General features: G+C 45.9%; 2 protein-coding genes and 1 long non-coding RNA gene across 6 annotated transcripts in view; 1 reads left to right on the top strand and 2 right to left on the bottom strand.

Annotated features, from left to right (window-relative positions):
* Nucleotides 1–12,290, bottom strand: part of GRK5 (G protein-coupled receptor kinase 5) — a 168,266-nt gene extending 155,976 nt beyond the window's left edge. For 2 of the 4 annotated variants that reach the window (XM_083843475.1, XM_083843476.1), the window contains exon 1: nucleotides 12,006–12,290. In XM_083843475.1, the coding sequence (XP_083699601.1) occupies nucleotides 12,006–12,057 (52 nt within the window). In that variant the 5' untranslated portion in view covers nucleotides 12,058–12,290. The remainder of the gene's footprint in view (nucleotides 1–12,005) is intronic. The other 2 variants (XM_083843478.1, XM_083843477.1) reach the window with 1 other exon arrangement.
* Nucleotides 12,291–12,359: 69 nt separating this feature from the next.
* On the bottom strand, nucleotides 12,360–19,475 carry LOC310902247. Its single transcript, XR_014586580.1, has 3 exons — nucleotides 19,357–19,475; nucleotides 15,574–15,831; nucleotides 12,360–15,150 (listed from the first exon to the last, which is right to left on the bottom strand). It is a non-coding gene; the product is annotated as an uncharacterized lncRNA (long non-coding RNA).
* PRDX3 (peroxiredoxin 3) lies at nucleotides 19,207–24,348 on the top strand. The gene is made up of 7 exons (XM_083843472.1): nucleotides 19,207–19,297; nucleotides 19,378–19,444; nucleotides 19,560–19,701; nucleotides 20,422–20,557; nucleotides 22,285–22,388; nucleotides 23,522–23,687; nucleotides 24,162–24,348. Exons 1-7 carry the CDS (start codon nucleotides 19,262–19,264, stop codon nucleotides 24,213–24,215), a joined length of 705 nt encoding a protein of 234 aa, XP_083699598.1. The 5' UTR covers nucleotides 19,207–19,261; the 3' UTR covers nucleotides 24,216–24,348.
* The last annotated feature ends 1,164 nt before the right edge of the window (nucleotides 24,349–25,512 follow it).

Below are 25,512 nucleotides of genomic sequence, written 5' to 3'. Positions count from 1 at the left end.
ATTATTTCTGTTCATCAGTGAAGCTGAACTCACCTGGCAAAGACCGTGCATCACCATGGACAGAGCAGAGAGAGAACAGAGAAGTCAGTCTGACTTCGGACAGGCAAACTGGTAGAAACTATGACTAAAATAGCATAATCACAAGCACAACAGCTGTAACACATGGCATCCTAGAAAAAGTGAATGCCTTGTTTACATCTGTAACACAACTCATCGTAGAAAAAATGAATGCCTTGTTTGCCTTAGTCTTCACTGACAAGGCTTCCCAGGTCTCTGCAGGGTTCAAGGAGGGACAAGACCTACCAGCAGCACACAAGGGATTACTTAAACAGTTGTGGCCTACACAGGCCCACAGAACCAGAAAGGCTGCACCCAAAAATGCAAGCATGCCCAGGGCTGATAGCATTACAAGGCTGCTCTCTGTCAGCTTTGAAAGGAGGTGGAGACCCAGAGAGGCCCACTATGACTGAAGAAGGACAACAGGACCATCCAGGACAGTACGGTCAGTCAGACTCACTTTGGTCATCTCAAAACTATTTCTGGGCACATGAAGGAGAAGGAGACTGGCAACAGGCAGCATGGATTCACCAAGGGTAAATCATCCCTGACTAGCCTGCCTGCCTTCTTCAATAAAGTGACTGGTTTTGCAGACAAGGAGAAGAGCAGCGGATGTTATTTAGGCTGATTTTAGCAGGGTTTTCAACGCTGTCTCACACAATAGTCTCATACCCATGAGCAGCTCTGCTGAAAAGGCCCAGGGGCATGGCAGACACCAAGCTGAGCACAAACCAGCAGCATGCCTAGCAGCAAGGAAAGCCAGCAGCACCTTGAGCTATTTGAACAGGAATGTAGCCTATAGACTGAGGGAAGTGATTATTGCCCCCTATTCAAAATTCCTTAGACCACATCTAGAGAGATACCACATCTATTTTTGCCCCATCTCCCAGTAAAGGCCATGAATAAATGAGCAAGTTGTGCAGAGGGCCATCGAGATCATCAGGGGCTGAAGCTCCTGTCCTGAGAGAGGCCAGGGGAGCAGGGCCTGTTCAGCCTGGAGAGGGGCATGGGGCTGCATCACGGGACTGACAGCAGCCAGCCAGCAGCTCTGGGGACGTTTTTGAGAAGAAGTTATGCTCTTCACAGTGCTGCATAGGCTGGAGGATGACAGGCAATGGCATAAATTTAAAGAGGGGTTCAAATGGATATAAAAAGGTTTCCCTCATGAGGACAGTCAAGTAGTGGAGCAGGCTGCCCAGAGAGGCTGCACAGTCTCAGCCCATGGAGGTTTTCAATTTTTGACTGGCTAAAGCCCAGATCAACCTGGGCTAGCTGCAGAGCTGCCCCTGCTTGGGCTAGAGGCCTCCTGAAGTCCCCTTCAACCTGAATTATTCTGCGATTTTAAGAAACATGTTTACAAATTTCCTGGATTCTTTTGGAGGATTCAAAGAAGGGTGAACAGTCAATACAATATTTCCAAAGTGGCTTTGAAATTCTTGAACAGTGGTGTGGTTGTTTTGGTTTTTGTCATTTTTGTTTTTGAAAGCTAGTTTCTTAAGAATTGTTGGTGAAAGGCAACTGTATCTCAAGAAGAAACCCTCTTGTGAGTCAGTAATAGTTGACAAGATAGGAAATCAAGGCTAAGGAGCTTACAGTGGAGTGAGGCTGCCAGTGGTGTGCCAGAGATCTATGATAGGACTTGGACTACTCAGTGTATTCATAAATGGTCTGGAAAAGAGATAAATAACAAGATGACATTTGCTGCCAAGATGAATTTCTTCAGGACACTTGTACCAAAAACAGCCTGCAAAGAGTTGCAGAAGCATGTTGCAGTATTGAATCACTTAGGGAAGAAAAAGAAAAAAAGAAAAAAGAAGTTCTCTGTCAGCCAGCAATGTATTGCACATGAAAGAAAACAACTCATGCTATACATAACAAATAAAGGGCTCTAAATTAAAGATTTCAGCTCAGGAGACAAATTTCTGAGCTTGTTGACAGTAGTCCCAGTAAGGAATGCTTATGCTATCGTAAGAAAAAGAGCAAACAAAGTTAAGAAAGATTGGTCAAAAAAACAAAAGTAATCCGCATCACTATGTCACTGTCCATGGTGTACGTTCAACACATAGGGCCACACTAACAAGGGGCAGATTTCGTCACCCTTTTCACAAAGGATACAGAATTAGAAGATATAAATGAACAAATATGATAGACTTAGACCTTTCCATCAGGAGACAGGCTGATAAGGTCATATGATAAAGGGTTATAAAGAACATGATAACATATAATTGATATGATAAAGGGTTATTCAAGAACAACCTACTAGAAGTTAGGACAGAATCAACAAAATCAACATGTCAAATCCAAACAGAAGTATTTGATTGATTTGAAGATAGTTTGCTTTCCTTCTCCTCCAAGACACTACCACGTATTCATCATGGCTACTTCCTGAGGTTGCCAAAACAGACGTCACACATCAACTGAGAGTTCCTCATGAAGCACACATGTGGGAAAGTTTGCATGCTTTTGCTGCATTATGGAACTCATTGCCACAGGAAGTTGTGCGGGCCAAAGTTGGGAATGTGGCAAAAAAAAAAAAAAAAAGGTTAGATAAATTCATGAGGGATAGATCCTTCTATTAGACACCAGTGGACAAAACCACCTTCTGCTTGGGAAGTTCCTACTGTGAGAGGCTGAAAAGACAGGCTTGGGGAAGGGTCATTCTATCCATGCCTTTCCATAGGCACCTGCTGCTATCCAGGGTCTGTCAACGACACGGGGCAAGAAGCAGCTTTACTCTGAACACTTCTATATTCCTACTTGCCCAGCTCTCTGATTCAGAAACCTAAAGTTTGCTTTTTAATTCCTGAACCAGTGTCTCATTGAGCAAAGAGTGAAAGGAGATGCATGCTAAAGGCGCAAAGCTTCCGAGAAAGGTGCACTGTAACTCTGAGAAAAGCTTACATCATATATAAGTCATCTGGCTAATTCCTAAAAGTCATCTGCTGGTGAAATAAACAAAGCACAAACTTTCCCAGATGTGTGCTTCATGAGGAATTCTCAGTCAACATATGATTTATGACTTGGCATCCTCAGAAAACACAAAATCATGATTCAGAGATGAAATGTAGATGTGGAATTGCTATGGAAGGAGACAGAAAGGGTTTATTCAGAGATCAGTTCCAACTCTTGTATTTGTAAGCTTTTTCACTGCTTGCAAATGTTGCACTGGACAACTGTTCTTCCTTTAATAGTAAGAAGATTAAGGCTCAGTGTTCAGATTCTCTTCATTTTCCGCAAATGCAGGGTGAGCAATTGCATTTTTGCACCATGCTTCTCCACAAAAGAGGACAGGCAAGTTGTCCCATTGGACTTCTGCTGGAGACAAGTTTGCCATGCAAGTAGCAAGACTACCCCTACAGAAAGCAACCATATTGATTTCTAGCTTGCTTATCACTAGAATCTCCTTCTGAATCACAGACAACCAACTTCATGGAGACCCAGAGCACTGAAAAAATAAAAAAGAATAATAAAAAAAGAATCTATAACAACTAAAACTAAAGAAGATGGGAAAAGGCACACTGGGAATTTCATTCAGTCAATCATCCCCAGTACAAAACAAAACAAAGTCTATCAGGAGCGGGGAGGAAAGCAATGGGGAGAGAAAAACAGCAGAAATGCAAGTGAAAATAGAATGACAAGCAATGAACAGTGCCAATGTGAAGTATATATATCTTCCACAGATATTTTGGCAACCTTGGCTAAATGACGATTTAGCCTAGCATCCATCCTTCCCAGCTCATCTGCTTGTTAAAGATGTCAGTTCCCTTGCACTGCCTACGGGGGTATTTTGACAGAAACGTCACCAAGGACTCATTGGTGTTGTTTTAACTTGGCATCATTGATGTCTTCGCTTTGTTTCTGAATCTCTTCTTCCAGCTGTATTTCTCTCTCTCCCCCCCTTCCTATGACACGCTCGATGGCTCAATAGACTCTGCCCGAATGAGATGGCTTCCTCATTTGTAAAACTTTCATTGGAAATAAAGATTTCCTGTAGAACCACGCGGGTCTCCCGTAACACATGCACGGAAAAAAGGGTTTTAATCATTTTAGATAGGAGCAGTGTCACACAGACTAAACACTGACCAAAGAACAAATGAGGATAATACGATGGAGAAAATATATAAAGCCTTAGATATGTTCAGTAAAGTGATGTTTAATCCAATTGAGTTAAATATGTTTTAAGCAGTGCATTAAGGATTCAAAGGTGATGTCAGACAACAGAGAATGGGGGAAAAAAATAGAAAGATTGGAAAAGTGGGAAGAATACGATAAGGGAATTGCAGCCTAGAAAAATTTAGACTACTTTAACAGAGAAAAGCAAACAATCCAAATTTATTCACTGGTGGAATGCTGCTAGGAAAGGAGAATGGTCCTGGAGTACTGACAACTAGGAAACAGCACCCCAGCAGCCAAGGGGCTGCACACCCGCATGAGGGAGAGGTTGGCCCTTTGAGTGGTTAAGTGGGAGAGGTACTGCACAGAAATAGGGTAACTTCTAGAACTTGTAATATAACCTCAGCCTACTAGGAAAAGCCAGGCACAGTGAAATCACGCGTTCAGTGGGACCCAAGAGAATACTCAACGAATGCAAAAATAGCTGCTGCTACTTATTAACTGCCTCTTTGGCATCCTCAGGTCAACGGGGAACTCCATAAGCAACCTCACTCATGGAAACTACTCAGAAATATCCTGATGTACTCCCTCGTGGGTACTGTTTCTTCCCCAGGGCCCACTCCACGCATGACCAGTTATTTCAGCTGATTTTGAGGTGGGCCAGAGAGAGAACCAGGTTCAGACTGCCTGCATGGCAGACTCCATCCCTAGGCACACCTCTCGGGAACCCACCGTTGGGATTGAACCTGTCCTGAGGAGTGACTGCACAAAATTTGAGGTGGACCATCCAAGCTGACTAGCTGGAAGGAAGAAAGAACAAAAGCTGTTAAACTCAGCAACAGAAAGTGCCCAGAGAATGAAAACTCGGTACAAAAGGAACTACATGAGTAAGGAGATGAGAATAAGGAGAACTTAACCAGAAGAGTCAAGGAGATTTCTTGGGCTGGGAAAAAAAAAAATATATATATATATATTGAAAGAGAAGCCCACAATTTGAGTCATTTTTATACCAAAACTGTTTAAAATAAAAAAGTGCTTGGAGGACAAGGGACAGAATGACAAAGTAGGCCTTTCCCGATGGCTGCTAAAAGTTGGTTTCACTTCAGTTCTACCGGTGTAGTTTTCCTGGCCTAACAGCACTGCAGCAGTGCGAACAGAGCGATCCCGGAGGTCTCAGCCTCGCAGAGCACTCACAAACAAGCTGCGTTTCCAGCCGCCAAGTAGTTCCCCACGAGGTCCGTGGGACTACTCATACATACTAAAGACTTCCAGTTGGAAATGATGGATACACAACATTTTCAGTCTTTGCTGTGGCACTGAGAAGTTAGCTGTGAATAACTATCTCCATCCCAGAGCACAGCCAGCCACCCTTCCTTCATTAGTATTATTTGCATTACCAGGTCAGAATTGAGTCTTGAGTACTTGGGTATATTTCTACTCCTATTATCCTGCCCATCTTCCTTGAAAAAAAAAACAACAAACACTTATGACAGTGTCTTCAGCTATATCTGAAGAGACATTGTATGAACTAGAGGCAGCTGAGACAGCTCCACAGACTTCTCAGCCCCATCCGTCTTCCCCCTCACCCATGTTTAGTTCCATCTTTTCACTTTAACTAGCAACTCTATTTTTTTTAAATAAAACAGAATATCCATCATCTTTGCAATATTTTCTTTAGAATATTTGATTTTTGTTCCCTACCTAATCACAAGGCAGTATGCATTCTTAAATCATCCAGGCAAAATAATTACAAAAATAATCCAGCCAAGTGTAATCAAACTGCAGGGTTCTTTATTTTCCTGGCCTCTTAATTTAATTTCACATCCTGTGGTCTTAAAGAAATATTGGGATATCATCTTGTTATTGTTTAGGTTATGTGCCTGTAAAAATGAGGAATAATTGGTTCTCTTCTTACTCACTGCCACGCAGAAAACTCATATACCAGATAGAATATTTTTTGGAGTAAAGACTCGGGGATAAATCTCACAAATGAGCACAAGATAGATTCTTAGCTCCCATTTTCATAGGTAAAAATCAAACGGAAGGGTAGTATTTCCTATCCAGCTGTAAAGGAAGAGGAACCCTTGTTCGATTGTTTGGTTTTGAGTACTATTTTGTAAAGACTGGAACTGCTTTGATAAAATCTTTTGTTTATAAACTTTTTCAACACATGATACGGATTCTGAAGTGATTTTTGTCATTTTACCCATGAGAATAGTCACAGCACAAAAAGCTAAATACAGTCGCAAACTTATGCTTGTGTCTTGGGTAAATACTGAAAATTCTTTGTTGTATGGATGACTTGAGCAATACTAAGACCTCAGAAAAGGAACATATTGATAACGAATACAGGTAGTCTCTTCCCAGATTCATTATTTTTCACTTGACGAAATCAATCATATGAGGTTAATGGAGCAGATATACATAGCTCTATCCAAACCTCCATAGTTAACATCTGTTCGAGGAGACTAACTAGCTGATGGCTTCTGTGTGTTAATAACCTAAGAGACCATCACAGCTCAGTACTAAATATTTTTTTAAATGCCTACAAACCCATTAAAATCAATAGCAATTAAACCAAAACACTGCCGTACCACAGCAACAACAAACATGAAGGGGCATAGTCCTCTCTCTGCAGCCAGGAAGCTTGGGTGGAAGAGCTCTTGGTTTCTCCAGCATCGCCACATCTCAAGACCTGCTGCCCACAACGGCGAGCTGGAGAACCCCAGGGACAACCCCAGACAAGGAGCAGAGTGCCCACAGAGAGCACAGCTACTGCAGCTCTAACCTGCCTTACATCAGCTCTACTATAAAAACATGAAAAGGGAATTCATACACACACACGCTTGCTCTAAATCGGGTATGGTGAGGAATCTTTGTGTCATTCAGACTTGCACATTCTTTTCACAAAGGTCTGAAGCCTCTTGTTTTCTCAATTTTCTTGATCAGAAAGTACCAAAATATTCTGAGCTCTTTTGGATATTATTTTTTTTCTACCCCAAAAGAAATGGTTACAGCTTGAAAAGGAATCTAATTTTTAAGCCTAATGCTTAAAAGCACTCTATCTTACATCTGAAGTAATGGTTGATTCCATTTTTGGATTTATTCATTTTTTCTTGTAAGCTACTGCAGTGACGAGAGCTTTTCTTGAATTCCAAAAAGAAAACTAGACTGAGTCACTGCATACAAGCATCCTCGGCTTATAGAAACAACGTTTTCCTTACAAAATACGTTGTTTTTAAATCAAGGGATACAGGACAGGACCTTAGATTCAGCATTCCAAGCATCGGCTAATGAACTTGCTAAAGTTAAGTTGCAATAATCATATTCTCCATGGGGTTTTGGCTGTCGCTATAGTCACCTTCTTTCCTTCAAAATATGCTTTTCATTGTTCTACTGCCCTTTTTCCAATTGCTCTGCAGCCAAGTTCTTGGAAAGCAATCACGCTTCTTGTTTAGGATTTATTGCTAGTCTTTTGCCAATAAGGACACGCACAAATCTCTCCTGTGATCATCCTGCAAAAGCAAGCTAAAAATACAGCAATATAAAAACAGGCACATTTTGCATGTTAAATGGCATCAGTGTGCAGTCATCAAAAATTTTTGAGATATATATAAAAGAAGGTTGACCCTTTTGGCTAGGCTGATCAAAGGTTCTGCTTGGGTGCCATAAATAAGTTTATTTTAGAATCCCAGTCTTCTCAGAAAGGAAAAAAATGTATTTTTATTGTGTTTTAGTAGTTGCAACATTTTTTCCTTTTATCGGGTTTACACAGTGAAGTTTGTGTTTTAGAAATTTAAGGTCTGAGGAAAATAATAGTTTATCTTCCAAACCGGCTGCCTTAAGACTAATAACCATGATGACTAATGCCGTTATCGCTAAAACTTTAAAGTGGTGAAAACTGGTCATTTGTTTGGTTTTTACAAGATTGTAAAGGATCTTGCTATTTCAAGTTGTATCTCGGTTTTGAAATGTGTTTCAGGTTGTCCAAGAAAATTCACGTGTGGAGCAGCAGCAGATTATATGAGGGAAGACTGATCTTATAGCTCGGAAATAATGGCTCATGACTAAGAGTATCTGGGAAATCACCATGCCTTGGCCACGCTTATCTGACCATATTGCTTGTTTTCCATACAAACATTCTGGTGTAATCATCAGCCTACTTGAAAGACTTTTATCAGCTTACTGCTTTTGACAGGCAGGGGTAGAGTCAGGAGTGTAGGGGTCTGTTTTAAATCTTCTCTGTGTTAAGACTGTTAAAGTTCCTCTGAAATTTGGGAAGAGTTGGTCCTCGGCCCCTCCATGACCCTTCTCCTTGGTTCTGATGTGGTCCTCTGTTAAACAGCCTGAAGTTGGGAAGATGAATCGGGACTCATTCATGGACCTGGATTCCCTTTCAGCAGCTTGGTGTTTTCCAGTTCCTAATGGCTAGGTGATTCTGTGGTTCAGACGTGATCGCTGAGGCTCAGAAACAGGAGGGCTAATGAAAAGATCCAGATAAATGTTTCACCACTTCATAATGTGGGGTTCTTACTCAACCTGAAATGACTGCGATTGTTATTATTCTGCTGTTCTTTTTATGATTCTCATCTTTCTTGTCTTTTCTTCTCTGCTTACTCTTTTCCCCAGGCAATAAGAGATGGTCCCAAATACCTATTTGGTTCCTATAATTAAACCAGATGTATTTTCTATTCAGTCCGAAAAGGGACTGGCCATTTGTGCAACAGGATTTTGCATACAAGAAGAAAGAAATGATCATTGAGGAAACAACATAAATTCATTCCTAATAAATTATAAATGAACTTTGAAATGCAATAAAACTCAATTTTTTTCTATGCTCAGCCTGGTAGACCTCTGAGTACAAATAACTCATGTGATTTTATCTCAAACTTTATATTCTGCAAGCAGATGATGATTTCCTGAAATTCATTCTCTGCTTGAAATTATTCAGCGAAATACATTTTTGTATGTGAATTGCATTTACTTTTTTTGTTGCTCTAATAAGATTACTCATGTATCACAAGGCATCAGTTAATTCTGGGTGTGCTTCTCATTGTAATCATCAGGATTCTGGTACGAGTATTTGTATAAAGTTATAAAACTTGCTTCCCAGTATTTCAGCAAAGAAATCCACTTTGCATCAGTGGTTGCTGTAATAAAATTTGGTCACAAAGGAATTTACACAAGGGACCCCAGAAAAGCCGCTTGCAGGGCCAAAGCAAACGAGTTGCAAAATTTAAACCAATATTTGCTAGAAAATGTTTGTGATGGTCACTCAGCCCTACTCCTGAGGCCCTTACAAAAGTCCTTACTGCTGAAATTAACATTGCAGATCTTCCTAAACTGTGCTCTGAAACTAATCTGAAATTTATTATTTTTTTTTTTTTGATGCTGGTATTGGGTTTGTGCTCCCCTTTGCAATTGTGGTAAGACTTCTGCTTTTACTAATGGCTGCAGAATGGATCCCATTATTTCGCTACCTCCAACATCAAATACCACATCGCAGGCACCAACAACCACCTAACTGAGCTAACGTAGCTTCTACTTTTGACTTCACAAGTGCAAACACACATTCATGTGCTTGGCTGCGGCTACGTGTTCACCTAGCTAAATCTATCTACGGAGCCTGCAGGACCTGGAACAAGCATATTCTTAGGTACCATAATCCCCAATCTACTAATTTGGTTTTACTCTTGGTCTTCAACACGCTGTCCATCTTCTCCATCTGTAAGGACATCCACTGACATTATTCCCTGCAAATTTTAAAAACACTTTACTCGCAGCAGCTTGCATGCAATGAAAACTAAAAATCTGGAAACAGGGATAACAACTGTGGCTTTGTGATGTCAGGTACACAATGGTTCATCCATTCTTGCTTTCAGAAAAATTCAGCTCCCCCCCAGAAAAATAAAATAAAAAAATAAATAAAAGCTTTATATATAAATAAGCACCAGGCCTCAGTCATTGTTGGAACTTCATGCAGAGTTAAAAGAAGTGTTGGAGAATAGTTTGGAGTAAGCCCTGATAAAGCTCTGCCATTTGGATTGGAGCGTTAGCTTCCCTAATACGACTTAACACGATAAACAGCATTGCCGTTACCATCTTGCTGAGGACGGTAGAAAAGGACCATAAAACTGAGTGGCATATTCAAAATTCCTTGCAAAATATTGGCTCACAGAAAACAACAAACAATAACTGTAATTAATACCAGTCCTTTAAAGTATCCCTGAAGTCTTCTGAAATCTAACCCAGTACTGCACTGCTGGTAGCAGCGACTGCATCCTGAATGGTATTGGAAATGACAACAGAAATTCGCAATTCTCCAGGAAAAGACAGAGTTGTAACGCACCGGTCTGATCAACAGAAAAATACCTTTGCCCTTATTATTTAGATTTTTTTTTTCCTGGAGAATCGCGGGACTTTACTCTTTAGCTAAGCCTCGCAAGTTCAACACCCCCTGAGTTATATAAACATTATTTTACAATTTGAGCTATTTTTCCCAGCGAAGGGATCGCTCCAGGGGAGGACTGTTTCAATGACCTCCTGTAGCAAGCCAACGTTGCATTTCTCCTGCTTCCACGGCTTCGGCGGGACCAAGCCCGAGGTGCACCCAGGCGGCCCCGGCCTCGCCAACCCCAGCACCCCAGTGACAAATCCCGGCCGCGGGTTGCACCGCACCTACAGCTGCCCCTACCAGCGGGCGGTTCCAGGAGACAACAAGTTGCACCAGAGGCTTGAGATGTGTTATTTGAAAGGGTAAAGGACGTGAGGGTTGGTGCTGGGGGGGGGGGAAAACAAGCCAGGAAAGAAAAACCCCACCGGCAGCGAGCGCTCGCATCCTTGGCAGCGATGCTGCGGCCGTGAGATGCTGGTGCGCGGCGCCCACCCTGCGGCGGGGGGGTGCTGCCGGCATGGCCCCCCCCAAGGAGCAGCGGGGGGACACCCTCGCCCCCTTTGCTGGGGGAGGAAAGGAAAAGCGGAGAGGGGAGAAAACCGCCCCGCAGGGCTGCCGGCCGTCACCGGGCTTTTCGTGCTTTTTTTTTGGGGGGGGGATGCTCGGGGAGTGGGGGGGGGGGAATGCTCTGGGGTGGGGGAACAAGGGGGGATGCTTTGGGGGGAATAAGGGGGGATGCTTGGGAGGGAATAAGGGGGGATGCTCGGGGTGGGGGGAACGGGGGGGATGCTCGGGGGGGAGCTGGGGGAGATGCTCCTGGGGGGGGATGCTCCCCGGAGGGGGAGTTCCCAAGGGCCACGGAGCGGCTTCTCCTCGCCGGCAGCTCCGGGCACCCCTCGCCCCCTGCCGGGGACCCCCCGGGGGGCTGAGCCCCGGCTGGGAGCAGGAGCGGGCTGGGGCCAAACGCGGCCCGGCGGTCGCCCCCCGTAACGCCGCCGCCTGAGGCGGGGAGCGCCCGCTCGGAAGCGCTGCGGTCCTGCCGCTGTCCCCGCGCTGTCCCCGAGCTATTTGCGGCTCCGCCGAGCCCTCCTGAATGAATGCATCCGCAGCTGACCTTTAACAATAGGCGCTGAAATAGCACAATCTGCGGGACCGGCTCGGGGGGGGTGGGGGGGTGGGGGGGGGCTGTGCAGCGGGAAGGAAGAGATGGGTGAATATTGTAATCGCGGCGATCTCGTCCGCTTCCTTTCCCAAAGCTCCTCGCGCAGAGGACATGGGGGGGGGGGGGGGATCATCGATGTTCTCCCCCCCGTACCGGGGGCTCAGCCTCACAGAAACCTTTTCCAGCGCCGGCTCTGCCCCGTGCCCCCCCCTCCCCTCCCGAAGCAGCGGGGTAGCGGCGCCGAGGATGCTCGCCCCCCCTCTCCCGGCGCTCTCTCACCTTCCCTGGCTTTCAGCAAGACGGTGTTGGCAACGATGTTTTCCAGCTCCATTGACGAGCTCGGGCAGCGCAGGTCGGCGGCACTGCAGCAGGACGGCGCCGAGGTGCGGAGCCTGCGGGCGCCCACCAGCTCCTGCCCCTAGCGCCTCGTCCCCCCGGGCATGATCCTTCCTCCCTCCCTCCCTCCCTTCCTCCGAGCTCCCCCCGGCGCTCCCCTCTCTCTCCGCTACTCCATCCTCCCCGGCGGGCTGAGGGCTGGGGCGCTCCTGCCTCCCTCCTCCTCCTCCTCCTCCTCCTCCTCCTCCTCCTCCTCCTCCTCCTCCTCCTCCTCCTCCTCCTCCTCCTCCTCCTCCTCCTCCTCCTCCTCCCGGGGGTGGGGCACCGGGAGCGGCCCCGCAGCCCCGCGCAGGCGCCAGCCCCGCAGCCGGTTCGGTGGGGCCGGGGGGTCTCGGGGCACGGACGGACCGGCGGACGGGAGGACGGGAGGACACAGCGCCCGGGGCAGCCCCCGGGGCCGGGGAGCCGCGGGGGGCACCGCGGGGGTGGCCCCGGTGGCGCTGCCCTGGTGCCGGGCGCCACCCAGCGGCTGCGGGGTTTGGGGGGACCCAGCAGCCCCGCCGCGGTGGCCTGGGGTTTTTTTTTTGGGGGGTGGGGGGGGGTTGTTACGGGTTTTTCTTTTGGTGTTTCATCCTGAGCAGGAGCTAGGCTGGTGGGAAGTTTAGGCTGAGCCCCAAATTCCGCCTGCTGTGTGCGTCCGAGGGAGGGATGCTGGTGTTGCTGGCGTTGCGGGGACCGATGGCACGTTCGGCGGGTCGGGCGAAGAAAGAGGGATAAAAGCGACCCGTGGCTCTCACCAACACTCTCCCCCATCAGCCCTGCGTTGATTAAATCCATGCGAAGCAAATCAAATCAAATTAACATGCAGCTTCTTGTAAGCGGAACAGAGGCGCTGCCCCTTCTCCCTCCTCCTGATTGCACCGGTCGCGTTTCTCTCTACGGCCAGGCAGAAGTGGCTCGCAGCAGCAGACTGCTACTGGATGCGCTTTCTGAACGCAGGAAATAAATGATAAATGCGCTTAATGAATAATATCTCGGACATTAGGATCATGTGGCTATAATAAATGCCTCCTGTACCTTAGCAAATGCCCAAGGTTGGAACTTGGGAAGCTACTGTTGCAGCAGGTGCCACTGCTGTGCATAATCTTCCCCATCCTCCCTCCTGTCACTTCAGGAAACGTTCAGGCTCCGGTAGCCATGCCGTGCTGTGGTTACTTTCTTTGTGATGCCAAGTTCCATATAACAGCGGTTGTGCCTGTAAGTACCGGAAGATTTTTCCCTGATTAAATAATTCTTGAGGGAAAAATTGCTTCCTGGAAACCAGAGCCTTAGCACAGAGATGAGGCTCCTGAGGAGTGGCTGCCCTGCATGTTGTTTGAGCACTTCTGTGCAAGGGATGATGCTCACATCTAAAGAGATCAAAAGGAGAGAGGCACTTGTAGACCCTAAGTTCGGGTGGCTAAGCATCTGGAAAGCAGTACGTGCATCTGAGGGCTCTACTGCTCCTCTTGTATCCTATATCTACATCTACATACTTAAGCGCTATGTGCACACAGTTATCTGCAGTGTTGCCCTGTGGAACAGAATTACAACTGTGGAGTGCTGGTGCTGTCCTTTGTGAACGTTTATTTAGTTCCTGAAAGAGTAACTAGTAGAATTATCAGAAGAGTTACAAAAGATCTGCGTGGTGATTGGTAAATCCCACTGAGCTACTCGGTGTTCGTAAACAGCCCAGCTGCGAAGTACTTGGCGCTCCCGGCACCCAAAGGCACGCTTACCCGGTCCCTGCAGAAACAGGAACAGCAACTGAACGAATGTCGTGCTGCTGGCTGGGTGGTTATTTACACCAAGCTGGATGACTTTGCATTGAGGTGGGTGAGGAGCAGTGGAGCAACAAATGTGGCTGAACACAGGGAGTGGAAAGCCGAGCTCTGCTACCGGTGTGAGATTCTGCAAAAACATTTGTTTGAGTTGCACATCTACATGGAGGGCAGCAATTCTGACCTCATTTTTATCAGTAAGAACAATGGAGTGGGTTTTCTTAATGATTCGTATAGCAACTGAGAACATAAAACTTGTTTCCAGTACATCTGAGTCAGTTTGGTGCCCTAGAACATGAAGGAGTTGTGCTCGCTATCACAACGCCTGCTTTGAAAAACAAATCAAGACAACCCATCCTCGCTGCATCCCTTTCCTAATTCAGACTCTAAAGCCTGAATATAGCACTGCTACATGACAGAGCTCTGCTTCAGCACGGGGCTCTGATGGATGGCCCCTTTCACGGACGTGGTTCCCCAGGGACTGCCAGATCAATCGCCCTGCACAGACCTACTTGACCCGAAGTCTGTGTGTTGGTCTCTGCAGAACCCACCAGAGCATTTGGAGCCCTGCCTTATGACTTTCCTATGGCTGTGGGCGTCTTCATTGTCGTGCCACCTGGAACAGCTGGGTCACAAACACAACAACAAAAAATATTAGGAAGAGCGACATTTATTTATATCAATTTTCTCTTACAACGACGACAAAATATTAGAAAGAGATACATTTATTTATATGAATTTTCTCTTACAACAACCCAGGCCTTTAATTTTAGGCCACATCCACACCCAATGTAATGGAGCAGTCAGGTTCTTTGTGAGCGAGGGGAAAAGAAATTCTTCATTATCAGGAAATCCTTGAGTCTCTTCTACTGCTTATCTTATTCTACCGGCTGGTGCAAACTCTGGTGCTGAAATACACAAGGATAGACTCAAAGGCAGCGTGGCAGGTAAGAAACAGGCAGGTCTTTTTTTTTTTTTTTTTCAGGCCTAAAGACCCTGATTCAGTGGTTGTGGGAGCAAAGGGTAAAAAATTGGTTTGAATCACACAGAAGCAGCTAATTTTGGAAGAAAAATTAAAAAGTAAAGGTTACAAAAAAAAACAACCCACGGCTAAACTGAAAGATTTGTTCTCTATGGTGCTTAATGCTTTTGGTTATTCTGCTTTTAAATAAAACATCTTTCATTTGAAGCCATCCGAGAGTGGCTCAGAAAGGCACTTTTTGAGCGGCGAACAGGAGGGCGAAGCCGGGCTGGCAGCCATCTTCCCTCTATGGGAGAAGAGAGGTTTGTAAATGAAACGCCAGCACCGTGCGAGACCCAAATGCATCAGCGCGAGGCGAAGAGGAAGGCAGCAGAGCGGCGGGCGATGGATCGCGAGCGGCTCTGACAGACGAGTCCCCGGCAGGGTGGGCTCCTGCAGCTCCGGCCAGCAGCAGGGCACCACGCACCCAGCTTTATCCTGCCCTCACAGAGCGAACGCTCGGCCGCAGCACAGCCCGCGTGAAAGGTCAGGATAAGATCCCAGGTGAGCCGGTTGCCTGGAAGGGTTTTGCCTTATTCTTATCAGTTGGAAACACGCCCTGACAGGAGCTATCGCCCACATCCACGTTACTACACGTAATTAGCGCTGTAGAGTTTCTTCGTGACCACCTCCGAACGGGGCTGCGTTTGGAATCGGTCCTAAAACTTACCCTACAGAGGGGTACGTGTTGTCACCTCCCGCTGAGATGCTGTATCAGCAGGTGGGAACGTGCAGGCCCACGAGGACGCATCTGCAGGCAGCTGCAACCTTTCGCGGAGCCCTGTGCGTAAGGACAGAGGCTGCCATCTACCAACAGCCGTGGGGTGATGCATCATGTTCTCGAAACCTAACTTTCTGCTTTGCTTTAGGTGAAAATGTCCATGCCTCTGTAGCTTCTCTCCATTTCCAAACCTTTTCTTGCAGTTATCTGTTTCCTCAAAGCAGAGGACAAATGATTCTTACAGCATTTAAGCACATGGAATAAAATAATCTTCTAGAAGAACATAATTTATTTTTTAAACAAGCGTCAAATAAGCAGCACAGAATCTGACATTCAATGGCCCACAAGAGCAGGAGATCTGTTTTAGGATTGTCTTACCCCATTCATCAGGTTCAGAGAGAAGCTACCCTTCCACTAACATTTTGTTGCATTAATGATGATCTTTCAAACGGCTCTTTAAAAACTAACCTCACAAAACAACAATGGTAGCAATATACAAGTAGTATGTAGTAATTTTTTAATCAACAGATCTCAAAGCTTTTGTTTGTTTGTGGTGGTTGTTTTTTTGTTTGTTTGTTTGTTTTTACCAAAAAGGCAAATTTAATTATTCACAGATAGGGAAAAAGGCACTAAGTGAGAGCAGGCAGATAAGTGTCATAACCAAAAATTAAATTTACCTCTCCCGTTATCCATTCAAGTGCTTTAGCCACTGCTCAGCACCTTAAAATGACACAAAATTCTCTGCTAAAGCTTGCTGAAATCCTGGGAAGTCTTTCACAAACTTCAGATGTCTTTGAATTGAATTTAAAGACTCCAGACCTTCCAATAACAACATGCACTGCTGATCTCTCACTGAACCAGTATGAACCAGCAGTCTGCAACTGCAGGATGAAAAGCAAGATTAGGGCCTGTGGTTTCCCTGATCTTATTTTTTTATTTGTTAGTTTTCAATCCCATAGTCTCAGCAACACCGTGCATCCTGATTTCAGGAGTGTACAGTGACACAGCAAAGCAGAAAATCAACAAGCTACTGAGAAAGATGTGCATGTGGTACCGCTTGGTAAATCCATTTGGAACTTCAGATGGCCAGAAGAATCAGGTTTAGCAGCTGCTCCAGTGTGCACCAGAAGTGCTGCTGAGGAAAAGCAACAACTCTTTTGCCAGGTGCGCTTTGCAGAGAAAAAGTCCGCCTTCAAATCCTAGGGATGCCCGGTAAAAAGCAAAATGGAAAATAAACCCCCGTGCTAAATGGCAGTAGTTCAAGTTCTTGCCCAGAAGTCTGGGAAACTGAATTATGCTGCCTTCATAACAAAGCATGAGCAATATTTCCCCACCTGCAAGCCAAGTGTTTAAACAAAGAGTTTTAAACAAATATAACTTTCCAGGGAGAGGGGAAGGACACCATTTTAAAAAATATCAACTGAGAAATTGTGAATAATCATCTGCGGGTGAGACAACCATCCTCAGGAAATCCTAGCAATAGCCTTTTTTTTTTTCTTTTTGCTGCTACAATACAGCTCCCACAGCTGAGGGAAAGGAACTGCTATGGCCCGACCGTATCCTTAACTCAATTTGCTGCCCAGCCTCAGGGGAGCTGCTGCTGGGCGAGTTGATCTGTTGATGCAGAGGAGATGTGCCATTCCAGCAGACGTGAACACAGACGTGCCAATCTGCACGGCTGCTCGAGGAGTCAGCCCAGGTACTGGCTGATGTTTCTTGGCCACTCTTCACCAGTCATTGCCCTGCAGGTGACCCTTGCTCAGCTCCATTGCTCATTTTTCTGCTGGCAGTCCTCACAGAGTCTCAGCAGCGGCCCTAAAATCTCCCTAGACTGTACTGCAGACACAGCTCTCAACAACTGCTCCTGCCCTCTCCATCTGCTGCTTTTCCTGGGGGCTCCCAGGGCTGCAGGCTACAGCACGGCTCACCCGCAGCGCATCTGATGTATTTTCTGACATGGAAATAATTTACTCACTTCCACTTTCAGGCTTTGAGGGTTTTTAAAGCAAGAATGCGCCAAACTTTTAGGTAACAGACATGCAAATAAGCTGAGTAGCTCAGCCAGCTGGCTCCCCTTGTGCAGCCACCTTCCTGACAGAGCCCCTGTCCGGCTGGTACTTTCAAGCAGCCCTGGTTCATCAACAAGAGCCAAAGCTGAACTTCCCTCTCAAACACATTCAGGTTTCCCTTAGTGAAACGCTAATGACAAGAAAGGAACGTGTGAGGTTCCTTAACTCAGAATAAGCTGTTTTAGTGACCACTTGTTCATACCTATGCACACATTCTCTAATGCACTCTCAGGGCTTTGTTAGAAGGTGTTAAGCCTGAAGAGAACAGCTGCAACATCAAAAGCAATGGTGATGTATGCTTGAATGCAAGGAAATTACTGGATGCAGGAAGCAGTTAGACTATCACGCTGGTGGACCTTGTACTGAGATATCCACATCCCTAATTGTCCACATTTTCCTTCCCCCTTTTCTCACCATGGCTATAGGAAGGAACAGTTCATCCTCTACACCGTTGTGCAGAACACCTCCATCTTCATCATCTCCCTTTGGGCACCTCCACCTTCACCACAAGCCCAGACAGCTGCCCAGCACCTCTGTGCCATATGAGTAGATAACGTTATACTCTGCTGGGCAGTTTTTGAGATTACCAGAGCCACATTTCCACCCATTTTTGGCATCAGCTGTATTAATAAATTCAGAAGTGCCACAGAAAGGCACGAGAAAGTGAAACTGGTGTGTCTGTAATGTTAAATGTTCAGAAATGTGCCTGGTGTGCTTTTGGATGACACCAACTAATACTGTCCCAAACAGTTCCTAGGCACATTTGGGAGATAATATTGGTTAAAATCCACTCCTAACAAGTGAGTTGTGCTCAACCTTCCACTTCTGAATGCTCAGAGAGTTGACTTATGGAAGTGACTGGACCATACCAGCTGGATCGGTACCAGGAATAAGTTTTTTAACGTGTTCAGAGCCACAGATGCAGCATCCGTTGAGCTTCCAGGAGCTCGTTGACATTGCTTTGGTTGCCTTTGGCCTTGCCCCCAGCTGCTGATGGCAGATCTAGTACCGCTGGAGGAGCCACACCTCTCCCTAGCTCACAGGGTGGGATCTCCCCTTCATAACAGGCCGTGAATATTTTTAAATACAAGTATTAAAGGAGCAGGCTGGCCGAAGCTCCCACCTTCAGGGAAGCAGAGAGGTCTGCCTGCAACAGGCGCGCTCCCTCCCACAACACACCCACCATTCCTGCGCTGCTTCCACCTGGGCCGGTGGCAGGATTTTATGACTAAACAACTACAATCCGACCACGAGTTCATCAGAGTCGACAGAAAACTTTATTGTTGAAATGTTTTAGCTTGAGCCACGCTTCGCTCTGCACCGCAGAGCCAGGTCCCGGGGCCAGAGCCACCTCAGCCCCTCAGAGGCCGGCGGCGAGCACGGGCACCGTGCCACCCGCTCCTCGCCCTTCCCTGCGCTCTGCCCACCCTTACCCCACCCCGACGCCCCCCGGGCCGTGCAGCCAGCATGGGGACACCTCCTCCCGCCGCGGGGCTGGCACCGCCCGTGTCCCTCCTCCCCCGGTCCCTCCTTCCCCGGCCCCTTCCCCGCCCGCCGCCGCGCACAAGATGGCCGCCGCGCTGGGGAGGCTCCTGCGGAGCGCGGTGAGTGCGCGGCCGCCCGGCTCCCCCCCCGCCCGCGCTGCCTCCCCGCCGCCTCTCACCCCCCGTGTGTCCCCTCACAGGTGCCCGCCGCCGGGAGGAGGCTGCCGGGCCGGCCCCAGCTCCTCGCCCGCCGCCAGCTCAGCCTGGGTAAGCGCAGGGCGCCCCGCGGGACCCCCGGGCACGGTGGCCCGGCTGTGCCCGGCTCGGCTCGGCTCGGCCCGGCCCGGCTGCGAGCAGCCTCCGTGGTTTTCTGTCCCCTCAGGCGCCTCCCGGCTGGCTCCGGCGGTTACGCAGCACGCCCCGTTTTTTAAAGGCACGGCTGTCGTCCACGGGGAGTTCAAGGAGCTGAGCCTGGATGACTTCAAGGGGAAATACCTCGTTCTCTTCTTCTACCCGCTGGATTTGTGAGTGCCGGGGGGTAAAATAAGCCTCTGGGTGCTCCCCTGGCGCTTGTGACTGAAGGAGCGTTGCTGAAGGTCACCAGAAGTGCTGCGGCTCTTTGCTGTCTGCAGTGTTTGTTTCTACCGTACCCGGGCTGGTTTTGCAAAGCAAATCTGTCTGGTTTTCATATGATTGATAAGGCTTGGGGGCAAACGGCCATCCATCATGTGCTAAAACAACAGACCTGGTGGTTGGAGAGCATCTTTGAGCTGCGGGGTGTGCTTCAGGGGGTAAACGGGGCCTTGGTGGTGTCAAATCCCGGGGGTGAGAGCATTGCCTTGTGGCGCGGGGTCACGGTGTGCCCTCCAGCTCCTGAGTGAGAGGTGGGTGGACGAGGCTGACCCCGTCCTGAAGAGATGAATCCTCCTGGACAGAGCATCCCGGCCGTTCTGCCGAACTGTGGTGCATGTGGGCACGTGGGGAGGGTTTAACCTGCAGTGCTTTCTCTTCCAAGCGTAAATATCTCTGCCTAGAACTGGTAGTTGAAAACTGGTGCACCAGCTAGGTGTCCCCTGCAGTGGCTTGAGTCTCAGTGAAGCTAAGCAGAAAACACGGTCAAAGTTACCAAGCTAAATAAAATGTGCTGCTGCATTAGTGCCTGGAAACAGATGTGCAAGTGCCTTGTATTAAAAGCTGTCAAAATGCTGCTGAATCATTATAGCTCTTTTTCTGTTCCCATCCAGCACTTTTGTATGCCCTACAGAAATTGTGGCTTTCAGTAATAAAGCAAATGAATTTCGTGATGTGAACTGTGAAGTGGTGGCAGTTTCTGTGGACTCTCATTTTTGTCATCTGGCCTGGATAAATACGCCACGAAAGGTATGAATTGGGCAGCTGTTTGCGGCTTTCTTTGTTGGATTGTTTTCTTTTCATAAGAGCAGTAAACAATTATGCAAACATTGACTTCAATAAATAGACTGCCTATGGTGATATGTTAAGTAACTTCTGCGTTTGATGTAACTCAATTCTGACCTCTACCTTTGTTTTGTCGATCTCTTCCTTAATAATGTGTAGGGTTTTTTTTCATCTTTGTTTTGTTCTCTTGGTAGTTCTGTGGGTTACTTCGTATCTTATACATTTATCTTAAAAGACAAACGTTAAGTGTATATGTCACTGTCCTTAGCTGCTTGTTACAGCTGATGGTTTGTGTGTGATGTCACAGAAAACGAATAGCAGCTGGCTTAGTTGTTAACCAATACATGACAGTGGTAACTTCAGAATGGAAGCAGAAGAACAAGCAGCTTAATGGAGCATTTGTAAGATTTAACTCATTTGCTGAAATGGTTCAACTTCTGAAGTACAAATGGAGGTCTTTAGCTTTCTTCAGAGAAAGGAAGTGATAGAGAAGATGGGCTTTTACTGGAAGGGAGCCCCTTTCACTTGTGTGAAAATGCGTACTTTTGCCATCACAAACCGTCTCGCTAGCTTGGTTAGTTGCAGACAATCAGATCTGACACAGGAGGGTGCTGAAACTCCCGTGTGATCAGTTACTGCCTATGTGGTCATGGGGACAGCAGTCCACAGGGGTGCTCAGCATGGTTGGACTGGGCTGCCTCCAGATGCATGGCTTTTCCTTGGTTATGTAGGAGGGAGGAGTTTCCTCAATTTAGTATGGTTTAGATGAACCAGTCAAGAGTATTTAATCTTCTGCATGCTTTGCTGAAGCTCTAAAATGTGATTATGGACTGCCTTCGTTGCTTTATGTGGAAGTTGTTAAGGGTATGCACACAGAGCAAAGCGTTCTGCAGGGTGGAAAGAATTCCATAATGGTGCAGATGGGAAACTGACACCCAGAGGACTTAAGGCCTTGGTTTCTCCAGCGTCTGCCTTTAAAGCTCTGCGTGTGAGAGCTCCGTTGCAGGCAAGCATTTGCAAGATCAGGGTCTAAGTGACTGAGATTGCACAATGATTCACTGGTGATGCCAGGAATAGAAAAGCTAACAAATGCCAGTCCTGTTTCAAGGATAGAAAGCTTATCTCTCGTGCAGTTCCAGTGTTGCAAAACTCAAAGCTGTCTTGGTTGACTCTCCAAATAGTATTTAAATTGGTTTTGGGGAGAAAGTACCTGCACTGCATACAGAGAGCAGCCTAACTCTGACACGCAGAGCATGGCTGATTGAAGCTTTGTGTTTTGCCTGCTTATAGTATGCAGGTTTCTTTTTCTTCCCCACCATGTTTATCTTGTTTGATTTTTAATACTTAGATATGAGATAGAATTTTTTGTATTCAAAGCTTCGGCATGGGATACAAGCGAAATCTGTCTGAAAATTTCACTGTTTTCACAAGTACCTTTTACCACCAAAATACGCAGTTCTAAAATGCTAAGCAGGTTTTCATGTTCCGAAAAAAACAAGCGAGTGCTTTTTTAAAGAAAAACAACATCAACAAAAAAGCAAAAACCACTCCTTGCACAGTTCCTGTCATGGAGAAAATGGTGTCTGTTGTTAGCATACCTACAGGAACACTGAATCCAGCCTCAAGAAAGAGAGCCCTAAAAAGCATTTGCTAACAAAATGGAATCTTACTCTTTTTTTTTTTTTTTCTAGAGTGGCGGTTTGGGCAAAATGAATATTCCAGTTCTGTCAGACCTCACAAAACAAATCTCCCGTGATTATGGTGTATTGCTAGAGGGACCTGGCATAGCACTAAGGTAATGCATGAGTGCTGGTAATTCTGTTAAGACACTACCCAGTTTAAAACAAAGTGACCTACACTGTCTCTTCCTCCAAGGGGAACTGTACAGGGATCAAAATGAATGCTGTATGCACTTACTCCTGTGGACCTTATGCTGGATCCCCCCCCTTTTTTTTCCCCTCTCATCTGAAGGGAGAAGAGACTACCTTATGTGTGAGAAGTTCCTAAAGCTAGAGGCCACTACAGTCAATTCTGTAGTTACCCAGAATTGAAAAATTGGTTTTTTTTTTACACCATGGAAATGCTAAAAGCAAATAGTGGTCCCTTATATGTATGGGACTGAGTAGGTGTCTGCTAGCGACCTCTGATTCCTGATCTCTCTGGATTAAAAGGTTTATGCTGGCTGTCGTTCCCAAAGCAAGCTTGTACTCTTAGCGTTCAGAGAACTCTAGTTATGTATACTTGACAGAGAAAGGCTTTTCTATGCCACGGAGGGGTGTGGGGGGGAAGTATTTAATTTGGTTTCCTTCCAAGGAAAGAGTGGCAAAAGTCTACAGAAGGCTGCTTAAAATTCTGATGCAGTGCTGATTAACACTAAAGAACAAATTATAGGTTGCCCTAATCTGTGCTGTTTTTTTTTTTTTTCTTCCACCTAAACACAGCAGCTTCTTTGCTAGGAAGGAACTTCAGACATTTGTTTGTTAACAAATTAAATTAATTAGTAGGGTGAAATTGGGACTTTGGTTTCTACAATGGCTTATATATAACAGAAATTAACTTAGTAGCTTAATGCATAAGCAACTCTTCTTTCAGAACCTTTGGCTTTTCATATCAAAAAGACGTGGAAGGGATGGCAGCTATCACCTTTGAAATACAGATGGAATTAGAAGTTCTGCTTTGTTGTATATCTCGCTGTCTTGATTTAATAGTCTTTGTGCGCGTTCCATAATTTCAGAATACCGTAGCAGTTCACTGGCTCTTAGCTTTTGATCACTGCACTAACAAACAGTATATCAAATGGGGTATTGCTGCTCCTCACTCTAGTGTGTGCAGCTAAGAATAACGACCTTGCTGAAATGGTTCATCAGTTTCTTGCGTGTTTGGTCTTGGAAAATGATGTGCATTCCCCAAATTCTTGCTCAATTACAGAGGTCTCTTCATCATCGATCCAAATGGGGTCATCAAGCATCTAAGTATCAACGATCTCCCCGTCGGCCGTAGTGTGGAAGAGACCCTTCGCTTGGTGAAAGCATTCCAGTACGTGGAGACACATGGAGAGGTTTGCCCAGCAAACTGGACTCCAGATTCCCCTACAGTAAGCGTCTGCTAAATATCACTGTTCTAAATATAGACACCGGCATGGTTTTGCATGTCCGAAGGGCTGAGAACCACTCTAATGTGAGGTGCTTGACTGAATCTGATGCTGTTTTCTAAACCTTTTATTGGTTGGACCAATTCAGTCTATTTGCATGATACTAAATATGTGATTTCTGTGAAGAAAGACTCTGACTTTCTTCTAGAAGGCACAGTTTGTATTTAAAACTCTTGACTTGTAGTTCCTACAGGTTGCCTTTGGATTTTTTGCTTACTTAGTGCTCTGCTTGGTGTTTATCAGGAAAAATGTGTTATGTACTTAATTTACAAGTAGGAACGTTCAACCAAGTGCAGAAGCAGAAATAACCCCAGTGTTTTAATAAGCTATGCATGCCTTCTCTTGGATAAAATGTCAAGTCCATAATTTTTGTATCTCGGTTATAGCATATAATAACTATTTTTTTTTTCTTGACAGATCAAGCCCAACCCAGAAGGTTCTAAGGAGTATTTTGAAAAAGTTCATAAATAAACAGTCAAATATGCAGACAAAACTCAATGTCTTCAGCATAGGGTAATGAAGAGAGCAGCTGTGATTGTAGAAAAAATAAGTTCTCATTTTCTCATGTTAAGAAAGAAAAAATAAACGCTGAAATATTTACAGACTCCCTTGTCTTGTTTTAAAAAGAAGGGTAAAAACTAAGGATTTTTTTCCTGCTTTGCAATTTTAAGTTTTACAAATTTCTGTAACCAGCAGTGTTCCTGAGTGTGACAAGTAGAAGAAATACAGTTGCATTCCGCAGTGTGCACTGATGGTTGTGGTGATTTCCATGCCCAATCCCCCTCTCTTTCTCCTCTTTCATTAACTAGCTTTGGACCAGAAAGCTCCCCAGTTACCTTTTCTTGTGAAAAAATGTATTTCTGTACCAGAAGCTTGAAAACACTTGTTGACAATGCAGAAAACAGAGTTTTGATGCAGGGGTTATTTTTAATGGTATTTTTCAGGGGAAGAGATAAATGTAACATGCAAAAATTAAAGTTTGTTTGTACAAATGCAGTGTAACTTGAAATGAATGTAAATATGTGCCATTTCAATCCTGCCTACGGTTGAAGATACAGTGCAGCTACACAGGAGTGTTAACAAGCATCAAGAACTGTAATGTGGATTGGGAGATGTTTAGAAACTTAAGCCCTAATACTGCACTTACTGGAGTTTAGTGACAGTCTTGCTTCGTTTAAAGCCATGTTTAATTGCTTGAACCTGCCTCCAGGAAAACTTAAAGGTCAATTGTTGTACTGCTTGAAAACAATGTATCATCTCTCCAGCTGTGGCATCATCAATAAATCTTAAGATCGACTGGCAGCAGATGCGTTGCATTCCTTTCCTTCCACTTTCCCCTCAAAGATTCTCATTTCCCTGTTCTGTAGAAGTTGGGTAAGCTGCAATACATTGGAAACTTCTGTACCTTTGTTCACAACAAGCAGCTGCCGGCTGCTGCTGCCTCTGTGTGAGCAGGGGGGAGCAGGCCACAGCCAGTCCTGGGTGTTGTGAGCAAAGTGACAGAGCTGCTGGCAGGCTGGGTAAACTGAAACAACGCTGAATGGGTTTGTATTTTTCATCTTCTCCTGTGTGGAGTCAGGGGAAAGGTCAGCATAAGGGAACCACGATGGCAAAGGTGGCTATTTACTGAATTAGCTTTCTAATAGACGTCGATGTTGCAATATACGCGATGGGATGAAAAATCTTGCCTGGCATCGCATGATGCCTGGTGCTGCAGAAGGAAAGGCAGCATTTTAGGTTTCAGTACTCGCGGATACCTTTCAGTACC

This window comes from Anser anser, assembly GCF_964211835.1.
Source record: "Anser anser genome assembly, chromosome: 7".
In the NCBI taxonomy this organism is placed as follows: Eukaryota; Metazoa; Chordata; class Aves; order Anseriformes; family Anatidae; genus Anser; species Anser anser.
The sequence above is the reverse complement of the archived record's forward strand: the minus strand, read 5'-3'. Positions and strand labels throughout refer to the sequence as shown.